At 46.1% G+C, this 19,633-nt stretch overlaps 1 protein-coding gene across 1 annotated transcript in view; it reads right to left on the reverse strand.

Annotated features, from left to right (window-relative positions):
• Window positions 1–19,633, reverse strand: part of ace (angiotensin I converting enzyme (peptidyl-dipeptidase A) 1) — a 141,046-nt gene that overhangs the window by 13,920 nt on the left and 107,493 nt on the right. The window contains exons 15-20 of the mRNA XM_080213541.1: window positions 16,299–16,386; window positions 15,103–15,246; window positions 12,237–12,428; window positions 5,618–5,715; window positions 4,065–4,234; window positions 2,061–2,284 (exon numbers count right to left, since the gene is read on the reverse strand). Of these exons, the coding sequence (XP_080069667.1) occupies window positions 2,061–2,284; window positions 4,065–4,234; window positions 5,618–5,715; window positions 12,237–12,428; window positions 15,103–15,246; window positions 16,299–16,386 (916 nt within the window). The remainder of the gene's footprint in view (window positions 1–2,060; window positions 2,285–4,064; window positions 4,235–5,617; window positions 5,716–12,236; window positions 12,429–15,102; window positions 15,247–16,298; window positions 16,387–19,633) is intronic.

Consider the following 19,633-nt stretch of genomic DNA (forward strand, 5'->3'; position numbering starts at 1 on the left):
CCAGAGGTGTGCTGAAAGTTCCAGGAACTGGGAAGCTTCAGAGAATTGTTCCAACATTCAAAGGACCAAGTACAGCAGGTGTTAAGCTCTGTAACTCCAACATCAGGGGAACATACTTGCATTTTTGTGCCAAGTCTGAAGAAGGTTGTAGGTCTGTGGAATGGTGTTTAACTTGGAACAGCAGAGATAGCTAGCTGTTAGGAGTCATACTGTGTCATACTTAATTGTTGTAATTGGTAAAATTTATGCTTAATCTTTTTGTTACATTTTAACTGTGTAATTAAATAAAATTTGTTTGATAAAAGCTTCCTAGTGAGTCACTTCATAGAAGTATCATTGAATCCCAACAGTGCAGAAGGAGGCCATTTGGCCCATCGAGCCTGCATTGATAACAATCCCATCCCAGCCCTATCCCCATAACCCCACATACTTACCCTGCTAATCCCCCTGACACTAAGGGACAATTTTAGCACCTAACCTGCACATTTTTGGACTGAGAGGGGAAACTGGAGCATGCAGAGGAAACCCACGCAGACACGGGGAGAATGTGAAAACTCCACACAGGCAGTCACCCAAGCTGGGAATCAAACCCAGGTCCCTGGCACTGTGAGGCAGTAGTGCTAACCACTGTGCCACCCTACCTGGAGTGAAACACCATATACTTACTTGTGCCAAATTCAAATGTAAAACCTTAGGGTCTAGGCTAAGTTCAAAATTGAGTTTCTGGCCTGGATCCTATCACGTTGGATCTGGGAGCCTATTTCATGTGTTTGTGTTAGAATATAAGGGAATAAGCTTCAGCTGCAAGGCCTTGGTTATGCCTAGGAGCTAAATGACATACTCATGTTCCCATTGCTTTGTTGTCAAACTGAAGATATCATGACACTATTCAAAGTAGAGCCTTGGAGTTCTTCCTCATGACCTGAGCAATACTTGCTCCTCAATCTGCATCACTAAAGCACATTATTTTGCATTATGACATTGCTGCTTGTGAGAGTTTGCAGTGGGCAAATTTGTCGCTGTGTTTTCTACACAGTAACAGTGGCTACGTTTCAAAAGTACTCCACTGGTTGTCAAGCACTCTGGGACGTCAGAAGGAAAGGTTGACTCTCTCAGTACCTTCATGTGGGGTCTTAGTTCTCTCGGTGCAATTTTATGTCAAGCTGGGTGGTCAGGGAATTTGAGAGGCCAGGAGGGTGTGTGGAGGTTACAATCCACCCTCCATTGGCTCCTTTTCTTTGGGACTGCCTGTGGTCCCAGCAGTGACCACCACTGGAAATTGGCACTGTTGGGGCAACAGAGTTGCCAGCCATCCAACTGGCTGACACTCTGTGTGGGTTTCCTCCAGATGCTCTGGTTTCCTCCCACAGTCCAAAAATGTGCAGGTTAGGTGGATTGGCCATGCTAAAATTGTCCCTTAGTGTCAAGGGGATTAGCAGGGTAAGTATGTGGGGTTATGGGGATAGGGCCTGGATGGGATTGTTATCAATGCAGGCTTGATGGGCCAAATGGCCTCCTTCTGCACTGTTGGGATTCAATGATACTCCTATGAAGTGACTCACTAAGAAGCTTTTAATCAAACAAATTTTATTTAAGAACACAGTTAAAATATAACAAAAAGATTAAGCATAAATTTTACCAATTACAACAATTAAGTATGACACAGTATGACTCCTAACAGCTAGCTATCTCTGCTGTTCCAAGTTAAACACCATTCCACAGACCTACAACCTTCTTCAGACTTGGTACAAAAATGCAAGTATGTTCCCCTGATGCTGGAGTTACAGAGTTTAACACCTGCTGTGAATTGGTCCTTTGAATGTTGGAATAATTCTCTGAGACCAAAGCCAAGTGTTGAATAACTATAAGGCAGCTGGTAACTTCCTTTGGGATGGGGCTGGTGCAGAAAACCCCATGATCTAAAAAATCCTGCCTTCTGAGTTTAAGCCACCATCCTCTGGATTCTATTCCAATCTGCCGATGCGCACCTCATGGGTAATGGCCAATAATCATGCCCCTAATGACCTCACAAATAACCCACAGTAAGAGTCTGCAATTACCTTCGTTATTTTCCACCTTGTTAAGGAGCCCGATGCTGTGGAGATGTTTGGGAGTAGATACTGACAGAGCCATAACATCTCCGATGGCCTCGTGGAAACCAGGGTTAGCTCCGTCTCGGAATGAGATGTGTTGGTCTTTGTACTGAAGGAAATACTGAACGTGACCCATTTCGTGGTGAACTGTTATCAGGTCTTCCATGTTCACTACCGTGCACTGCTTAATCCTGACAAAAGAACAGGAAATGATAATATTGCGATGGAATACTCTCTGCTTGTCTGGATGAGTACAGCTCCGACAACATTCAAGAAACTTGCCACCATCCAGGACAAAGGAGCCCACTTGACTGGCATCACATTAACCATGTCCAACATGCAAGAGCTCCACCACCAGTGGTAGCAGTGTGTACCATCCACAAAGTGCACTGCAGCATCTCAGCAAGGCTCATTCGACAGCACCTCCCACAGCCACAACCTTTACCATCTAGAAGGACAAGGGTAACAGACACATGGGAACACCACCACATTCAGGTTTCCCTACAAGCCACTCACTATCCAAATAGATAGGCAATATCTTTTCCCAAAAGTAGGGGAGTCTAGAGGGTATAGGCTTAAGGTGAGATGTCCGGAGGGGCAGATTTTCACCCAGAGGGTGGTGAGTGTCTGGCGCAAGCTGCCAGAGATAGTAGTCAAGGGAGGTACAATTTTGTCTTTTAAGAAGTGTTTAGACAGTTACATGGGTACGATGGGTATAGAGGGATATGGGCCAAATGCGGGCAATTGGGATTAGCTTAGGGGTTTAAAAAAAAGAAGCAGCATGGACAAGTTGGGCCAAAAGGCCGGTTTCCATGCTGTAAATCTCTATGACTTGGAAATATATTGCTATTCCTTTACTGTCGCTGGGTTAAAATCCTGGAATTGCCTCTCGAACAGCACTGTGGGTGTATCTACATCACATGGACTGCAGCAGTTCAAGAAGGCAGCTCACCCCCCTGCTTCCTCAAGGGCAATTAAGGATGGGCAATAAATGGTTGATGTTCTAAGTATTGAGGTTTCAGAAAAAACAAAATCATAGAAACCCCTACAGTTCAGAAAGAGGCCCATCGAGTCTGCACTGGACACAATCCCACCCAGGTGCTACCCCCATATCCCTAGACACTAAGGGGCAATTTCTTAGCATGGCCAATCAACCTAACCCGCACATCTTTGGACTGTGGGAGGAAACTGGAGCACCCAGAGGAAACCCATGCAGACACGAGGAGAATGTGCAAACTCCACACGGACAGTGACCCGAGCTGGGAATTGAACCCAGGACCCTGGTGCCGTGAAGCAGCAGTGCTAACCACTGTGCTACCGTGCCGTCCTTTCTGTTAGAGGCGTGAACGAAGCCCAATCCACCACACAAACCAGGCTCCTATCCATAGACTTTGTCTACACTTCCCGCTGCCTTGGAAAAGCAGCCAACATTATTAAGGACCCCACGTATCCCGGACATTCTCTCTTCCACCTTCTTCTGCTGGGAAAAAGTCTGAGGTCACGTGCTAACTGACTGAAGGACAACTTCTTCTCTGCTGCTGTCAGACTTTTGAATGGACCGCTCTTCGCATGAAGTTGATCTTTCTCTACACCCTAGCTATGATTGTAACATTACATTCTGCACCCTCTCCTTTCCTTCTCTATGAATGGTGTTCTTTGTCTGTATAGTGTGGAAGATACAATATTTTTCACTGTCTATTAATACACGTGACAATAATAAATCAAATCAAATCAAATAGAGGAATATCAAAGATCCCACAACCCAATTCAGAGAACAAGAGAGTTCTCCTTGGTCTGGGGAATATTTATCCATCATGCAGCATGAGCTGGTCGCTATCAAATTGCTGTCCATGGGATCTGGCTGTGCACAGATTGGCTGCTGTAATTTTATGGTACATTGGTGACAATACTTTAAGAAGACCTCATTGGCTGTGAGCCTCTGATGCCTCTCAGCAAAATCCCGACACTAACCGAAAGTCTTTCTTGTTGAAAAAATCCCAGGCGGAAGCATGGCAAACAACTTCCCGGTCTTCCGGCTTCACAAGCATCGACTTGTCCCAGAATTCCTTGGGCATTGGTATGAGGCCAAGCGATGTGAAGAAGTGGTCTGATTCATTAAACATTCTTTTGGGAGTCCATTTCTGTCCATGAGAGAGATTGTGTTAACTGCAGCAGAATAATGGCAATGAGACCCCGCTGGGCCCTCGTCCTGCTTGCTGTCTGCTCTCTGCTGAACACTGTGGCACGCAAAACACTTGAGCGTAGGACAGAAGGGTGATCTATTACAAGATGTAGTAAATGGTACAGTGTGGGTATGAGCGAGAGTCCTGAATGGGCAAGACTAGGATGCACCAAGAGTTAGATTGACTGTGTGGGTTCGTATTGGCGTCTCCAAACTGGAGTAATTCATGCTAGTTTTTTGCCGTGGGACTTGAGAAGAATCTCCCACGCTCTGTGCGCTGCAGAGCTCCCTGGTGTGTATATCATTCAGAATCAGGGGTGGGGTCTGTTCCCGCTGGAGAGGCCAGCGACGTAACACTGAACAGGCCACTGTGCGTGTGCTGATCTGTCAGTGCTGAGATTGGTGCATTGCCAGTAACCCCACACTGCTGGCCTCCCGATTGCTGGCTGGCCCCGTGACCCCCCGCAGCACCAGCCCTCCTCCCCACCACACCACCCCCCCCATTCCCACCCCTGCGCCCCCCCCACCCCGGCCCCCCCCATTCCCACCCATGGCCCCCCCCTCCCCACCCCCCACCCCACCCCCATATCCACCCCTGGCGGCACCCCCTGCCCCCCCAAACACACACACACACACACACACACCCTGATCACTGGCCTCCTAACTATTCCCCAGCCCAGACCCGAACTGCCCCCCTCCTGGTCCACCCCGATTCTACCTACCCTCTCCCCAGGTTCCCCATCCTCACAATCCCAACCTTCCCTATACCCCCATCAGCCCACACCGATCGCTGCCCACCCTCCTTTGCCCCGTCAATCCTCTACACAGAGAGGCAGCGGGACCACCCCCCCGCCCCCCCACCCCCACCTCCACTGATCGTTCCACTGGTTCCTGCCTCCAGAGGCCCCATCCCCTTGGCACTGCCAATGCCTCCTGCCCTCTTGGGGGGGTCCCCAGTCGCCGTCCCCCCCCCCAACTTCACTCCAGTGGGATCAGGCCCCTAGTGGGGAGCTGCTGTAATACCTGCTGGAATGAACCACTCTGGCCTGGGATGGGGGGGTGGGGGTCGGAATTGCGAGACTTGAGTTCCGGGCCCTCTAGTCACATTTCAATTATATTAAAATGACCATTTAAATGTCCTTTGAGCCTCCCCGCTCATTTCCGGCAGGGATGTGACGCCGCTGGATGTCCAACGTTGGGAGATGCTATTGGGGCGGGAACGCGTGTGTGAACCCCGCAAATCGGCCGACGCGAGAATTGCCCCCTTAGTTTTGGATTGAATAGGAGTAGAAGGGTGAAAGTGTTGCCCGGTGTACTGAGAATTATTCCCTCGGAGACTAACCTGAGCAATCATTTGAGGTGTAGCATCAACATGACTGGCACTGGAATAAGGCACCACTAGGTTGTAGATATTGTTCCACGATTGGGCCCACATATTTCCTGACAAAGCAGAAATGAAATATCAACCAGATGCAGAATGTACAAATGCTAATCATTATCTGATAAATTTCTATTGCATTGTTTTGACATCCATTCAAACATATGTTTATGATGATATCAGCTCAAACCATCTACAGTTGCAGCCACAGAATCATCCACATCTTTATTCCCTTCTCCGCAGCTCAGTTGATAGCACTCTTGCTGTCCCTACCAGTGTAAACCGCATCCCTTGAATGAATTAAAAAAAAATCTCTCAGCAAAGATATATTCCATTGAGAGAGGAAAAAAAACTCTGTGAGAAGGATGCAACACGGTAGCACAGTGGTTAGCACTGCTGCTTCACAGCTCCAGGGTCCTGGGTTTGATTCCCGGCTCGAGTCACTGTCTGTGTGGAGTTTGCACATTCTCCTCGTGTCTGCGTGGGTTTCCTCCGGGTGCTCCAGTTTCCTCCCACAGTCCAAAGATGTGCAGGTCAGGTTGATTGGCCGTGCTAAGAAATTGCCCCTTAGTGTCCTGGGATGTGTAGGTTAGAGGGATTAGTGGGTATAATATTTAGGGACATGGGGATAGTGCCTGGGTGGGATTGTGTTCGGTGCAGACTCGATGGGCCGAAGGGCCTCTTTCTGCACTGTAGGGTTCAATGATTCAATGATTCTATGATCCGTAGTTAACTCAGGAAATTAACAATAGTATCAAATTGATTAAAAAAGTATTCAGTTCTGATAAGATTTGTGGCAAGTCAGAAGATTGGACATAATTTGGAAACCTGCAAAGAATAACTAAAGTGAAGATGAGCGAGAGATTAGAGTACGAGAGAAAGACAGTAAAAGTTTCTACAAGTATTTGAAAAGAAAAATACAAACTAAAGCACGTACAGTGAGATGAGGGCAATAAAGTTAGCAACAAGTCAATGCTGGAAGAACTGAGTAGGTACTTATGGTCTGTCTTCGTTGTAGAAGATACAAGAAACAACCCAAGAATACTCAAAAGTTAAGAGTAAAAAGGGAGAGAGGAATTAAAACAAGCACAATTAAAGGTACTGGGAGAACTACAGGAACAAGAAGCTGACTCATCCCCTGGCCTGTATCCTAGAGTTTTAAAATAAATGGCGGCAGAGATAGTGAATGTATTTACTGTGATCTTCCAAAATTCCATAGATTCTGGAAATGTCCCAGCAGATTGGAAAATGACAAACATAACACATCTATTCAAGAAAGGAGGGCCACAGAAAGCAGGATATGATAGTTCAGTTTCCCTAACAGTGGTCAAAGATCAAAGAACAACACAACATGGGAAACAGGCCCTTCGGCCCAACGAGCCCTCGCTGCCATTTAACATTGTGAGTGCCCTCCTCTACCTTTGTCTACGCCTATTAGACTCCACAATAAAGGAATTATAACCAGGTTGAGGGACGCCTAATTTAGGGACGATTTGTTAACACCAATCAGCCTAAGAGCACGTTTTTGGGATGTTGGAGGAAACTGGAGCACCCGGAGAAAACCCACGCAAGCACATGGGAAAACTCTCACAGACACCGGCCCAAATCCATGTATCTGCACAGCAAACAGTGATAGTCACTGAGCTGTCATTGTGAAAATGCTAGAATCCATTATTAGGGAAGTAGTGTTAGGACAGTTAGAAAATCATAATACAATCAGGCAGAGTCAACATGGCTTTGTGAACAGGAAATCATCTTTGACTAATTTATTAGAGTCCTTTGAGGAAGTGACATACAAGTTGGATAAAGGGGAACTTGTGGATGTAGTGTTTTTGGATTACCAAAATGTGTTTGATAAGGTATCACATCAGAAAATAAGAGTTCATGGTGTAGTGTTAACATATTAACATGGCTAAAGGATTAGTTAATAGGATAAATGAATCATTTTTGGGTTGACAAGCTGTAACTAGTTTCCACACACCTGATGAAGGGACACTGTTTCCGAAAGCTTGTGAGATTACTATCAAATAAACTGGTTGGACTCGAACCTGGTGTTGTGAGATTTCTTACTAGTGGGGTGCCACAGGGATCAGTGCTGGGGCCTCAACTATTTCTATCAATTAGAATCATAGAATTATAGAAACCCTGCAGTACAGAAAGAGGCCATTTGGCCCATCAAGTCTGCACCGACCACAATCCCACCCAGGCCCTACCCTCATATTCCTACATATTTTACCCACTAATCCCTCTAACCTACAATTTCAGGACACTAAGGGGCAATTTTTAGCATAGCCAATCAATCTAACCTGCACATCTTTGGACTGTGGGAGGAAACCGGAGCATCCAGAGGAAACCCATGCAGACACGAGGAGAATGTGCAAACTCCACACAGACAGTGATCCAAACCGGGATTCGAACCCCAGGTCCCTGGAGCAGTGCTAATTACGATTTGAAGGGACCAAATGTATGATAGCTAAATTTGCTGATGACACAAAGATAAGTAAGAAAGTGTGTTGCTTGAGGACACGATGGGTGACATTCTCTGGCCTCTCAGCTATGTGTTTCCCACCAGTGGGAGGAGGTGCGTTGTTTGCTAATGGTGGGATCCGCTGTCCCAATGCTGTCAATGGAAATTCCCACTGACGTCACCCCGTGCCGGTGGGAAACAAATGTGCATTTGTCCACTTTGAAAAAGCAGTACCCTACTTAAATGGAGAGGGGTTGTAGAACTCAGTGGTACAGAGGGATCTGGTTGTCCTTTTGCATGAGTCAGAAAGATAAGTATGAGGATATAGAAAATGATAAGGTAAATGAAATGTATTGCAAGGGAAATCTAGGATAAAAGGAGGGAAGTTTTGCTACAACTACTCATGGTTTTAGACACCACATTTGGAGTACTGTCTACACCTGGTGTCTCCTTACTGAAGGATACAATCGTATTAGAAACAGTTCAACCAAGATTTACCCAACTGATTCCTGGGATGAAAGATTGGCTTACAAAAACAGGTTAAACAGGTATGGTCTATACCCAATGAAATTTTAGAAAAATGAGCAGTGATCTTATTGAAGCCTAAGGTCGTGAAAGGACTTGACAGAGTGCATATTGACAGGATGTTTGCTCTGATAGGGGAATCTAGGAAGAGTGCCCCAATTAGATAGAGATGAGGAGGAATTCCTCTCTCTTGTTAATTGGAGGAATTCTCTTCCACAGAGAGCAGAGGAGGATGGATCATTCCATATATTCAAGGCTGGGTTTATGGATTTTCGGTCAACAAAGGAATCAAGGGTTATAGGGACAGACAGCAGAATAGAGTTGAATCCACATTCACACCATGGAGTGGCACGGTGGTTAGCACTGCTGCCTCACAGCATCAGGGACCTGGGTTCGATTCCCGGCTTGAGTCACTATCTTTGCAGAGTCTGCACACTCTCCTCACGTCTGCCGTGGGCTTTCTCCGGATGCTCCGGTTTCCTCGCACAGTCTGAAGTACGTGCTGGTTAGGTGCATGCTAAATTCTCCCTCCGTGTACCCAAACAGGAATGTGGCGACTAGGGGATTTTCACAATAACTTCATTGCATTGTTAATGCAAGCCTACTTGTGACTAATAAATAAACTTTAGATCAACCATGAATGGCGGAGCAGTGTAAAAATACAACATTGCTCTCCTGCACTTATAAAGAACACAAAATGAGAACCCAGAAACTAATATATCCCCTCTTTTTAGTTGTGTTTTGTACTTCACTCAACTTCAAGCACCAAAAATCCTCCTACCCATCTGTCTCAATCCCTCTTCCTCAACTTACACTCTAAATGGAAGTGTTTGTGTGACGTTCTTTTAGAATCATAGATTGGTGCAGTGCAATGTTTATTGATGTCTCCTTTTACATCCACAGGCGATTCGGTCCACCTTGTTGGCCAACAAGGGGCGTACACACGGTGGGCCGTGCGAGGGCTGCTCTTGGATGTTGTTTCGTGAGTTGCCTAGTGCTTCACGTCGTTAGTGTACACTTAAACTGGACCCACTGACGGGCAACACGACAGCTCAGTGACTATCACTGTTTGCTGCGCAGTTACAGGGACCCGGGTCGGACCTCCGGCTTGGGTCGGTGTCTGTGGGAGTTTGCACATTCTCCTCGCGCTTGCGTGGGTTTTTCTCCGGGTGCTCTGGTTTCCTCCCACACCCCAAAAACGTGCTTTTAGGCTGATTGGTGTAACAAATTGCCCCTAAATTACACCTCCCTTAATCTGGCGCACATATAATTCCCTAAATTCGCACCCCCTTCATTGTGGAGACTAGAGGTAGACAAAAACGTCGACGGTCGACAAAAGACTTGAATAAGGCACTGAGTGTCAAAATGGGTGGTGTGGGCTTGTAGGGTGAAGGGCCTGTTTCCTGTGCTGTGCTGTTCTCTGTCCTTTGTTCAATGGAAAGGCTTTCTCCCAACGCCAGCTCCTGGGAAGAATGATCCAAACAGTCCCATTTCCTCTCCTTTTTCTGGTGGTTTTTTCCAGTTATTGTTTCTTCCATCAAGTATTTATCTAATTCCTTGTTAAAAATGACCATTGAATTGGTTTCCACTACTCTTTTCAGGCAGCGCCTTCCAGATCCTCATAATTCGCTGCATTAAAAAAATTCTTATCTTTGTTCTGTTTCTTTTCTGAGTTACAATACACCTGCGCCTTTTGCAACTGGAAATAATTTCTCCTGGTTGACTTTATCAAGACTTTTATCATGATTTTGAACACCTCTCTTTTTAAACCTTGTGTGCTCCCAGTTTCTCTGGTCACTTCATGTATTAGAAGCTCCTGGTCTCTGGTCCCATTCTGGTAAATTTTCTCTGCCCTATCTTGCCTTACTAAAGTGTGATAAAGAACAAAACAGCCCGGGAAACAGGCCCTTTGGCCCAACGAGCCCGCGCCGCCATTTTAACATTATGAGTCCCCCCTCCACCCATGACCCTTGTCTATGCTTATGGCATTCCACATTGAGGGAAACTAATTTAGGGACAATTTGTTACACCAATCAGCCTAACAGCACATCTTTGGGGTGTGGGAGGAAACCTGGAGCACCTGGAGAAAACCCACGCAAGCATGGGGAGAATGCGCAAACTCCACACAGACAGTTTGTGTCTCCACTCCACAATTAAATGGAATATTCCGACTGAGGCCCAAGATTGTTTTATAATGCCATTCTCCTTTTTCACAATTGACAACATTTCCCGACTTCCAACTCCTTTCCCTTTCAACGCCAATAGCATCAACTGTGATGAGTGGAGTCTGTGGAGTGGAGACACAAACGGTCTGTGTGGAGTTTGCACATTCTCCTCGTGTCTGCATGGGTTTCCTCCGGGTGCTCCGGTTTCCTCCCACTGTACAAAAATGTGGGTTAGGTTGATTGGCCATGCTAAATTGCCACTTAGTGTCCTGAGAAGTGTAGGTTAGAGGGAATAGTGGGTAAAATATATAGGGACACGGGGGTAGGGCCTGGGTGGGATTGTGGTTGGTGTAGACTCGATGGGCCAAATGGCCTCCTTCTGTACAAAGAACAAAAACAGCCCGGGAAACTGTAGGGGTTCTATGATTCTATGAACTCCCTCATATTACAAAGAAGTCTCAACCTCTCTCTCCTTACTCCCCCCCCCATTAATAACCTTGCCTTCTACCCACAAGGTCCTTGAATGTGTTGTTCCAAGTTTGTGTCTATTACTCCTGGAACAGGGCCCTGTACTCCTGTACAGGGCACTGGTGAGGCCGCAACTGGAGTACTGTGTGCAGTTTTGGTCGCCGCATTTGCGAAAGGATATATCGGCCTTGGAGGGGCTGCAGAGAAAGTTCACTAGGCTGATACCAGAGATGAGGGGGTTAGCCTATGAAGAGAGATTGAATAGACCGGGTCTGTACTTGTTGGAGTTTAGAAGGCTGAGGGGGGGACCTTATAGAGGCATATAAGATAATGAAGGGGATGGATAGGGTAGAGGTAGAGAGATTCTTCCTGCTTCGAAAGGATAGCAGAACTAGAGGGCACAGCCTCAAGATAAGGGGGGGGGGTGCTGCAGTTTAGATCAGAGTTGAGGAGGAACTTCTTCACTCAAAGGGTGGTGAGTCTCTGGAATTCTCTGCCCATTGAAGTGGGGGAGGCTACCTCACTAAATATATTTAAGTCATGAATAGATAGGTTTCTGATAGACAAGGGAATTAAGGGTTATGGGGAGAAAGTGGGAAAGTGGAACTGATCCACTTCAGATCAGCCATGATCTTATTGAATGGCAGGGCAGGCTCGAAGGGCTAGATGGCCTACTCCTGCTCCTGTTTCTTATGTTCTTTTGTAACTCTCCATCCCACCCAGAACACTGAAAGTCAGGGGTCGACTGCCTCTTTCTTTGATTAATTGGATTGGAGTGTGGTTTAGTTTGGAATGCTGTTTGGAAGCAACAATTTGGATACTGCAAAGGAAAATTAAAATTCTGCTTCTCAAAGCTCATATTAAACACACCCAGGGGCTAATTGAAAACTGAAAAAAGAGAGTGTGCTGTATGGCAGTTCACAGTTCCAGAATAAGCTGGTGTAACTATCCATCTTACCCAAGAGGTGAGCTGGGATTGGACCCTTCAGGTTGATGTAATTTTCTCCATATTTCTTGTACAATGCTCTCCTGACGTAGGCGTGTAGGTTCTGATAGAGGGGCTTCAGCTGGTTGTAAATTCTCTCCAAATCTGCTTCAAAGGTTTTGGAATCGTAAAGAGACCTCCAGAAAGCTCCATTATCAGCATGACCTGAAATAGAGAGGGAAATAAAAATGGAGAATGTGTCATTCCATGGAAATTCATTCCTGTTCATCCTTTCTCACATAATACAGGCACATTGACTGATTAATGACTGGCGATGTAATAGGGTTCAGAGCATTGAGTCTCACACCTTTGTCAAGCCTAACCAACCATGCGTTAGGTATATGGAACACTTCTTGTTAAGTCTCAATGGATGAGATCCCAGAGCATCAACCCAACACTGGTCAGCAATCTTGCTCAGAGGTCAGGGGGTGGGAAATAGAAAAATTCAAATTGTTTCTTCTGAGACACGCTGTCACATCATGCTGTACCTGTCCTGGGAGTGTTTGATGGGGGACAGTGCAGAGGGAGCTTTACTCTGTATCTAACCCCATGCTGTACCTGTCCTGGGAGTGTTTGATGGGGACAGTGTAGAGGGAGCTTTACTCTGTATCTAACTCCATGCTGTACCTGTCCCAGGAGTGTTTGATGGGGACAGTGCAGAGGGAGCTTTACTCTGTATCTAACCCCATGCTGTACCTGTCCTGGGAGTGTTTGATGGGGACAGTGTAGAGGGAGCTTTACTCTGTATCTAACCCCATGCTGTACCTGTCCCAGGAGTGTTTGATGGGGACAGTGTAGAGGAAGCTTTACTCTGTATCTAACCCCATGCTGTACCTGTCCCGGGAGTGTTTGATGGGGACAGTGTAGAGGGAGCTTTACTCTGTATCTAACTCCATGCTGTACCTGTCCTGGGAGTGTTTGATGGGGACAGTGTAGAGGGAGCTTTACTCTGTATCTAACCCCATGCTGTACCTGTCCTGGGAGTGTTTGATGGGGACAGTGTAGAGGAAGCTTTACTCTGTATCTAACCCCATGCTGTACCTGTCCTGGGAGTGTTTGATGGGGACAGTGTAGAGGGAGCTTTACTCTGTATCTAACTCCATGCTGTACCTGTCCCAGGAGTGTTTTATGGGGACAGTGTAGAGGGAGCTTTACTCTGTATCTAACTCCATGCTGTACCTGTCCCAGGAGTGTTTGATGGGGACAGTGTAGAGGGAGCTTTACTCTGTATCTAACCCTGTGCTGTACCTGTCCTGGGAGTGTTTTATGGGGACAGTGTAGAGGGAGCTTTACTCTGTATCTAACTCCATGCTGTACCTGTCCCAGGAGTGTTTGATGGGGACAGTGTAGAGGGAGCTTTACTCTGTATCTAACCCTGTGCTGTACCTGTCCTGGGAGTGTTTGATGGGGGACGGTGCAGAGGAAGCTTTACTCTGTATCTAACCCCATGCTGTACCTGTCCTGGGGGTGTTTGATGGGGACAGTGTAGAGGGAGCTTTACTCTGTATCTAACCCCATGCTGTACCTGTCCTGGGAGTGTTTGATGGGGGACAGTGTAGAGGGAGCTTTACTCTGTATCTAACCCCGTGCTGCACCTGTCCTGGGAGTGTTTGATGGGGACAGTGTAGAGGGAGCTTTACTCTGTATCTAACCCCATGCTGTACCTGTCCTGGGAGTGTTTGATGGGGGACAGTGTAGAGGGAGCTTTACTCTGTATCTAACCCCATGCTGTACCTGTCCTGGGAGTGTTTGATGGGGGACAGTGTAGAGGGAGCTTTACTCTGTATCTAACCCCATGCTGTACCTGTCCTGGGAATGTTTGATGGGGACAGTGTAGAGGGAGCTTTACTCTGTATCTAACCCCATGCTGTACCTGTCCTGGGAGTGTTTGATGGGGGACAGTGTAGAGGGAGCTTTACTCTGTATCTAACCCCATGCTGTACCTGTCCTGGGAGTGTTTGATGGGGAACAGTGTAGAGGGAGCTTTACTCTGTATCTAACCCCATGCTGTACCTGTCCTGGGAGTGTTTGATGGGGGACAGTGTAGAGGGAGCTTTACTCTGTATCTAACCCCGTGCTGTACCTGTCCTGGGAGTGTTTGATGGGGGACAGTGTAGAGGGAGCTTTACTCTGTATCTAACCCTGTGCTGTACCTGTCCTGGGAGTGTTTGATGGGGGACAGTGTAGAGGGAGCTTTACTCTGTATCTAACCCCGTGCTGTACCTGTCCTGGGAGTGTTTGATGGGGGACAGTGTAGAGGGAGCTTTACTCTGTATCTAACACTGTGCTGTACCTGTCCTGGGAGTGTTTGATGGGGACAGTGTAGAGGGAGCTTTACTCTGTATCTAACCCCATGCTGTACCTGTCCTGGGAGTGTTTGATGGGGGACAGTGTAGAGGGAGCTTTACTCTGTATCTAACCCCATGCTGTACCTGTCCTGGGAGTGTTTGATGGGGGACAGTGTAGAGGGAGCTTTACTCTGTATCTAACCCCGTGCTGTACCTGTCCTGGGAGTGTTTGATGGGGACAGTGTAGAGGGAGCTTTACTCTGTATCTAACCCCGTGCTGTACCTGTCCTGGGAGTGTTTGATGGGGACAGTTTGGAGGGAGCTTTACTCTGTATCTAACCCCGTGCTGTACCTGTCCTGGCTCTGTTTGATATTGAAATTGAAATTTTGGTGCTAATATTGTTCACTATGAATTTATGATTCTTTTAACAAAAGGAATTAAACAGTCAAAGATACAGTTAAGTCACTGCACTGCTCCAGAATGTCAATTTTCCCTGGGGCAGCTTGTGTGACTAAAGTCCTAAGGCCCCTCCTACTCCATTAGGCCTCACCATTCAGCCTCGCCGCCTTGTTGCTCAACTCCACGTATCTCTTGAAGTTCTTCCTCATTTTCTTTCCTGATGCGTCTCTCCATCCTTTCCAAGCAAACAGCAGCTCGTTGTAGTCGTTTGAAGTTGCCATGAGCTTTGTTAGATCTGTGGATGGTTGACAGATCAGACAGTGTAAGACCTGAAGCTGCAAACTCCTGGGTTCCTGTAATTAACAGAACCTTGCTGGCCACCTGCACCGTATCAGACCGGGCGGAGAACTCAGCGTTTTCAAACCCTTCAAAACCCACATATATTCAAGATGGTTTCTGTGTAATTCAATGCTTTGCCATGCCTTTATAATGTTTATGCCTTTGTTTATGCCTGGGGCGGCACGGTAGCACAGTGGTTAGCACTGCTGCTTCACAGCTCCAGGGTCCTGGGTTCGATTCCCAGCTCGGTCACTGTCTGTGTGGAGTTTGCACATTCTCCTCGTGTCTGCGTGGGTTTCCTCCGGGTGCTCTGGTTTCCTCCCACAGTCCAAAGGTGTGCAGGTTAGGTGGATTGGCCATGCTAAGAAATTGCCCCTTAGTGTCCTGGGATGCGTAGGTTGGAGGGATTAATGGGTAAAATATATATGGGGGTAGGAACTGGGTGGGATTGTGGTTGGTGCAGACTCGATGGGCCGAAGGGCCTCTTTCTGCACTGTAGGGCTCTATGATAATGACAGGGCTGTGGGTCCATATATATTTATAGGGTTATGCATATAAATGGTGTTGCACATTTTTATAGGGAGGATATTGGGAAGATTCACTCTCATATCAGCAAGAATGAGAGGGTGTAGTGAAGAAGAGATGTTCAACGTCGCAGTCATGATGCAAGAGAGAATTAGAGATCTTAAGATGGTGAGAAAATTGAGATATTTAATAGTGCCTCTCGTGTTGGTGAATGGTGGAGGCATCGAATTATTACTGGAGAAGATGGCAGGGGCTTGGAGGAAATGCTTTCCTGCAGAAGACACTTTCAATTGGGGTTCGAGGGGCCCACTCCTGCTCCTGGTTCTTATGTTCGTACCTCAGATGTCAGAACACAGAGCAAACGTACAAGAGCTGATGAGAGAGGATGTCTGTACAGATAAAAATATGTTTGCTAAATCATGACACCTTCAATCACACATTCAAAAATGCAGGAAAAATGGGAGAAGGTATTCCATGACTTACCAGGGTCCAGAGGGTGACAAGTCTTGTTAGCGCGACACACTTTTGCAACACTGTAGGTAGTTTCCATATCAGACAAGACATTGTTGTACTAGAAAGAAATATGTTGGAATGTTAAAAACGCAATCATTTCGATTCAATACACTCAATAGCTAGAAACTGCAAACATGTGATCACTAAACGTGCTACACTAACTGCTACACAACACATTCAATAATTTACTCTAAATGCAAGCTGACCAATCTAATAATTGGTATCAAATACAATTCCACAGGCCCAAGTGAAGCAAATTAAATATGACACAACATAATTAAGAAATTCTTAACAAATATCTCATTATATTTATGTCAAATGCATGTGTTGCAAACGGTTATTAATATCACATACCCTGAGACAAAATTCATATCAAATATTTCCCAACAAAGTCATTCACACTCAGTCGAATATTTCACCGGATGATCAGGAAATTACGCTGAGATATTATGGTCAGCGCCTTACAACAAATGTTAAAGAGCACACTCAGTAGTTTATGCTAAGTATTACTAAATGCAATCAGTAATTCGCCTCAAATGCTAAACCACAAAACTAGTAACTTAGATTTAAATACCAGAGGGTGGAATTTCCTGGCCCTTCTTGCTGCCGGAATCTTATGGTCCTGCCAATGGCTACCCCCACTGCAGGTTCCCTGGCAACAGAAGGTACGGACCATGCAAGATCCCGTAGACATTGGACGGTTAAGAAGATCCCACCTCTGCCAGCGGAAGGCGTGCCACAGATGTTGTTGGGGGCAGGTGGGGCAGGGGGGGAGAACATCCTGCCTTACATACCTGAATGAATAATTCAACTGAATGCTGCACAGCTCAGTCAGTAATTGGGAATATAGAGTGTGATTTTCCCCAATCTGCTGTAAAAGTGGCTTGCCATTGGTGGGGGGGGGGGTGGGGTTGCTGCTGGGGATCTTCTGGACCCGCATTTATCAAAGGGATTTCCTGTTGAATGCACCCCTCGTTGCCGTGAAACCCATGGCAGGGATGTGCCATTGGCGGGACTGGAAGATCCTGCTGGCGTGTGTGGGGTTAATGTACCTTTAAAATTTATGCCCATAGCCTCAGGTGATGTCATTGTTGGGAGGAGGAAGGAAACGGCAGGCAGGTCAGGTGGCAGGAGCTCATGGTCAGTTTTGGGAGCTGGAGTGTTAGCAACACCAAGCTGAAAGAGAAGTCGCTCTCTCTCTCTTTCTCTCTCTCCTTGTTCTTTTTTCCTTTGGAAATTCTTGTTAGTTAGCTGAAAGCAAGATCTTGCTTTTCTGAAGGGTTAAAATCTGCTGCTGTTGTTAGGGGCTGGACCAGAACCTCTCTGGTGTTTTGGGAAGCTGTCTTGTCTTCAAACTGTTCTGAGTCTCAAGAGCATTTGACTGCAGAAATTCAACTAACACCCTCAATCCCAATATCACCTTAGTCTATGCTTTAGACTAGTTCTATGTGTTGAACTTGTTCAAAGGATTGTTTATGGAGACTGGTTTGATTGGTTATACATTACCATGATTGTTTGTTTCTTGTTTGTAATTGATGAAGGCGCTTGCTAATTTTCTTACTATACTTGTTAACTATATTCTTAAAGAAATTTTGATAAAAGCTCCCTAGTGGGCCATTTGAATCATACCTGAAGTAAGACATCTCATGCTTATCCTAGCCAAACACAAGATGCAAAACTTATGATCCCACGTGGGCTCCACTGAACACTTGGGAGTTTCTAACCTGAACCATAACATGTAAACAGCCAGAACATCTTCCCCATTGGAACAGGAGCAGGTTATTCAATCTCGTGAGCCTTTTCTGCCATTCTATAAGATCTTGATGATCAATATTCCAACTCCAACTGCTAGCCTTGGCTCCATATCCTTTTACATCCTCGTTAAACTAAATTATTTACTAATTGAGTTAACATCTATGCTTGTGTTGGGAGATGAGGACACTTCCACCAGCCTTTGCATGATGCCTTTTAATGCTGATTTTATTCCTGGACATGCATACCAGCAAAAATTGTTTCTAACTCTCCACTGAAACCTTTCAAAATTAAGAGCCTTAATCAACTCGACACTTAACTGGCTACACTCCAGAATACAAGCCAACTTTATGTCGTCTCTGTTAACTAACCACAGAATCATTGTTAAATTCTGAGAATCTGTGCTATTCTCTTTCCAGTTTCAATCTATGCATGTACAGTAAGCAATGAAGATGGCGAATGTACTTTGGCTTTAATTATAAGGATGTTGGAGAAAGAAAATCTTGCTGCAGTTGTAAGTGCTTTATTGGGACCACACCCGGAATGCTGTTGCCGGTTTTGGTCTCTTTACCGAAGGAAGGATGTACTTCCCTTCAAAATGCTGCACCGAGGACTCACTGGATCAATTCCTGGAGTAAGAGGACTGTCGCATGGTGGGTTTGAATGGAACTGGGCAACATTCTCTAGAATTTCATTGATATATTTCAATGAGATCTAGAACGAAGTATGAAGCTTTTCAAGGTTTAGATGCTGTGAGGCTGTTTCCCTGGTTGGAGAATCTGATGTGGAGATGCTGGCGTTGGACTGGCGTAAACACAGTAAAAAGTCTGACAACACCAGGTTTTAGTCCAACTGATTTATTTGATAATAGACTCACAAGCTTTTGGGGTTAGTCCCTTCGTCAGGTGAATGGAGAGTTCTGGCCTCAGACAGAGCATATAAAGCACAGACAGTTTAGAGATTACTGATTAGAATGCAAATCCTTACACCTAACCCGCTGTTCAAGACCTGAAGTGGTTGACAATGTGAGTGGAAGGAGCACTGATCACAGGTTAAAGAGATGTGTATTGTCTCCAGACAGGACAGTGAGTGAGGTTTTGCAAACCCAGGCAAGTCACGGGGGTTACAGATAGTGCGACATGAACCCAAGATCCCTGTTGAGACCGTCCTCATGTGTGCGGAACTTGGCTATCAGTCTCTGCTCAGCGACTCTGCGCTGTCGTGTGTCGTGAAGGCCGCCTTGGAGAACGCTTACCCGAAGATCAGAGGCTGAATGCCCGTGACCACTGAAGTGTTCGCCACTGGAGAATCTGAGGCATAGTCTCAAAATAAAGAGTTGGCTATCTTTCACTGAGATAAGGAGAAATCCCTTCACTCAGAAAGTTGTGAATCTTTGGAATCCTCTACCTCCAGGTTGTGGACGTTCAGCCAATGAGTATGTTCAAGGCTGAGGTCAATAGATTTTTGGTTACGAAGGGATTCAAGGTATTGGAGGGGTGGAAGGGGGTGGGGGAGGAGGGTGGGATTGTAGAGTTGAGGTTACAATCAGATCA

Source organism: Carcharhinus amblyrhynchos, chromosome 27 (assembly GCF_965287045.1).
Source record: "Carcharhinus amblyrhynchos chromosome 27, sCarAmb.v2.hapA, whole genome shotgun sequence".
Taxonomy (NCBI): Eukaryota; Metazoa; Chordata; class Chondrichthyes; order Carcharhiniformes; family Carcharhinidae; genus Carcharhinus; species Carcharhinus amblyrhynchos.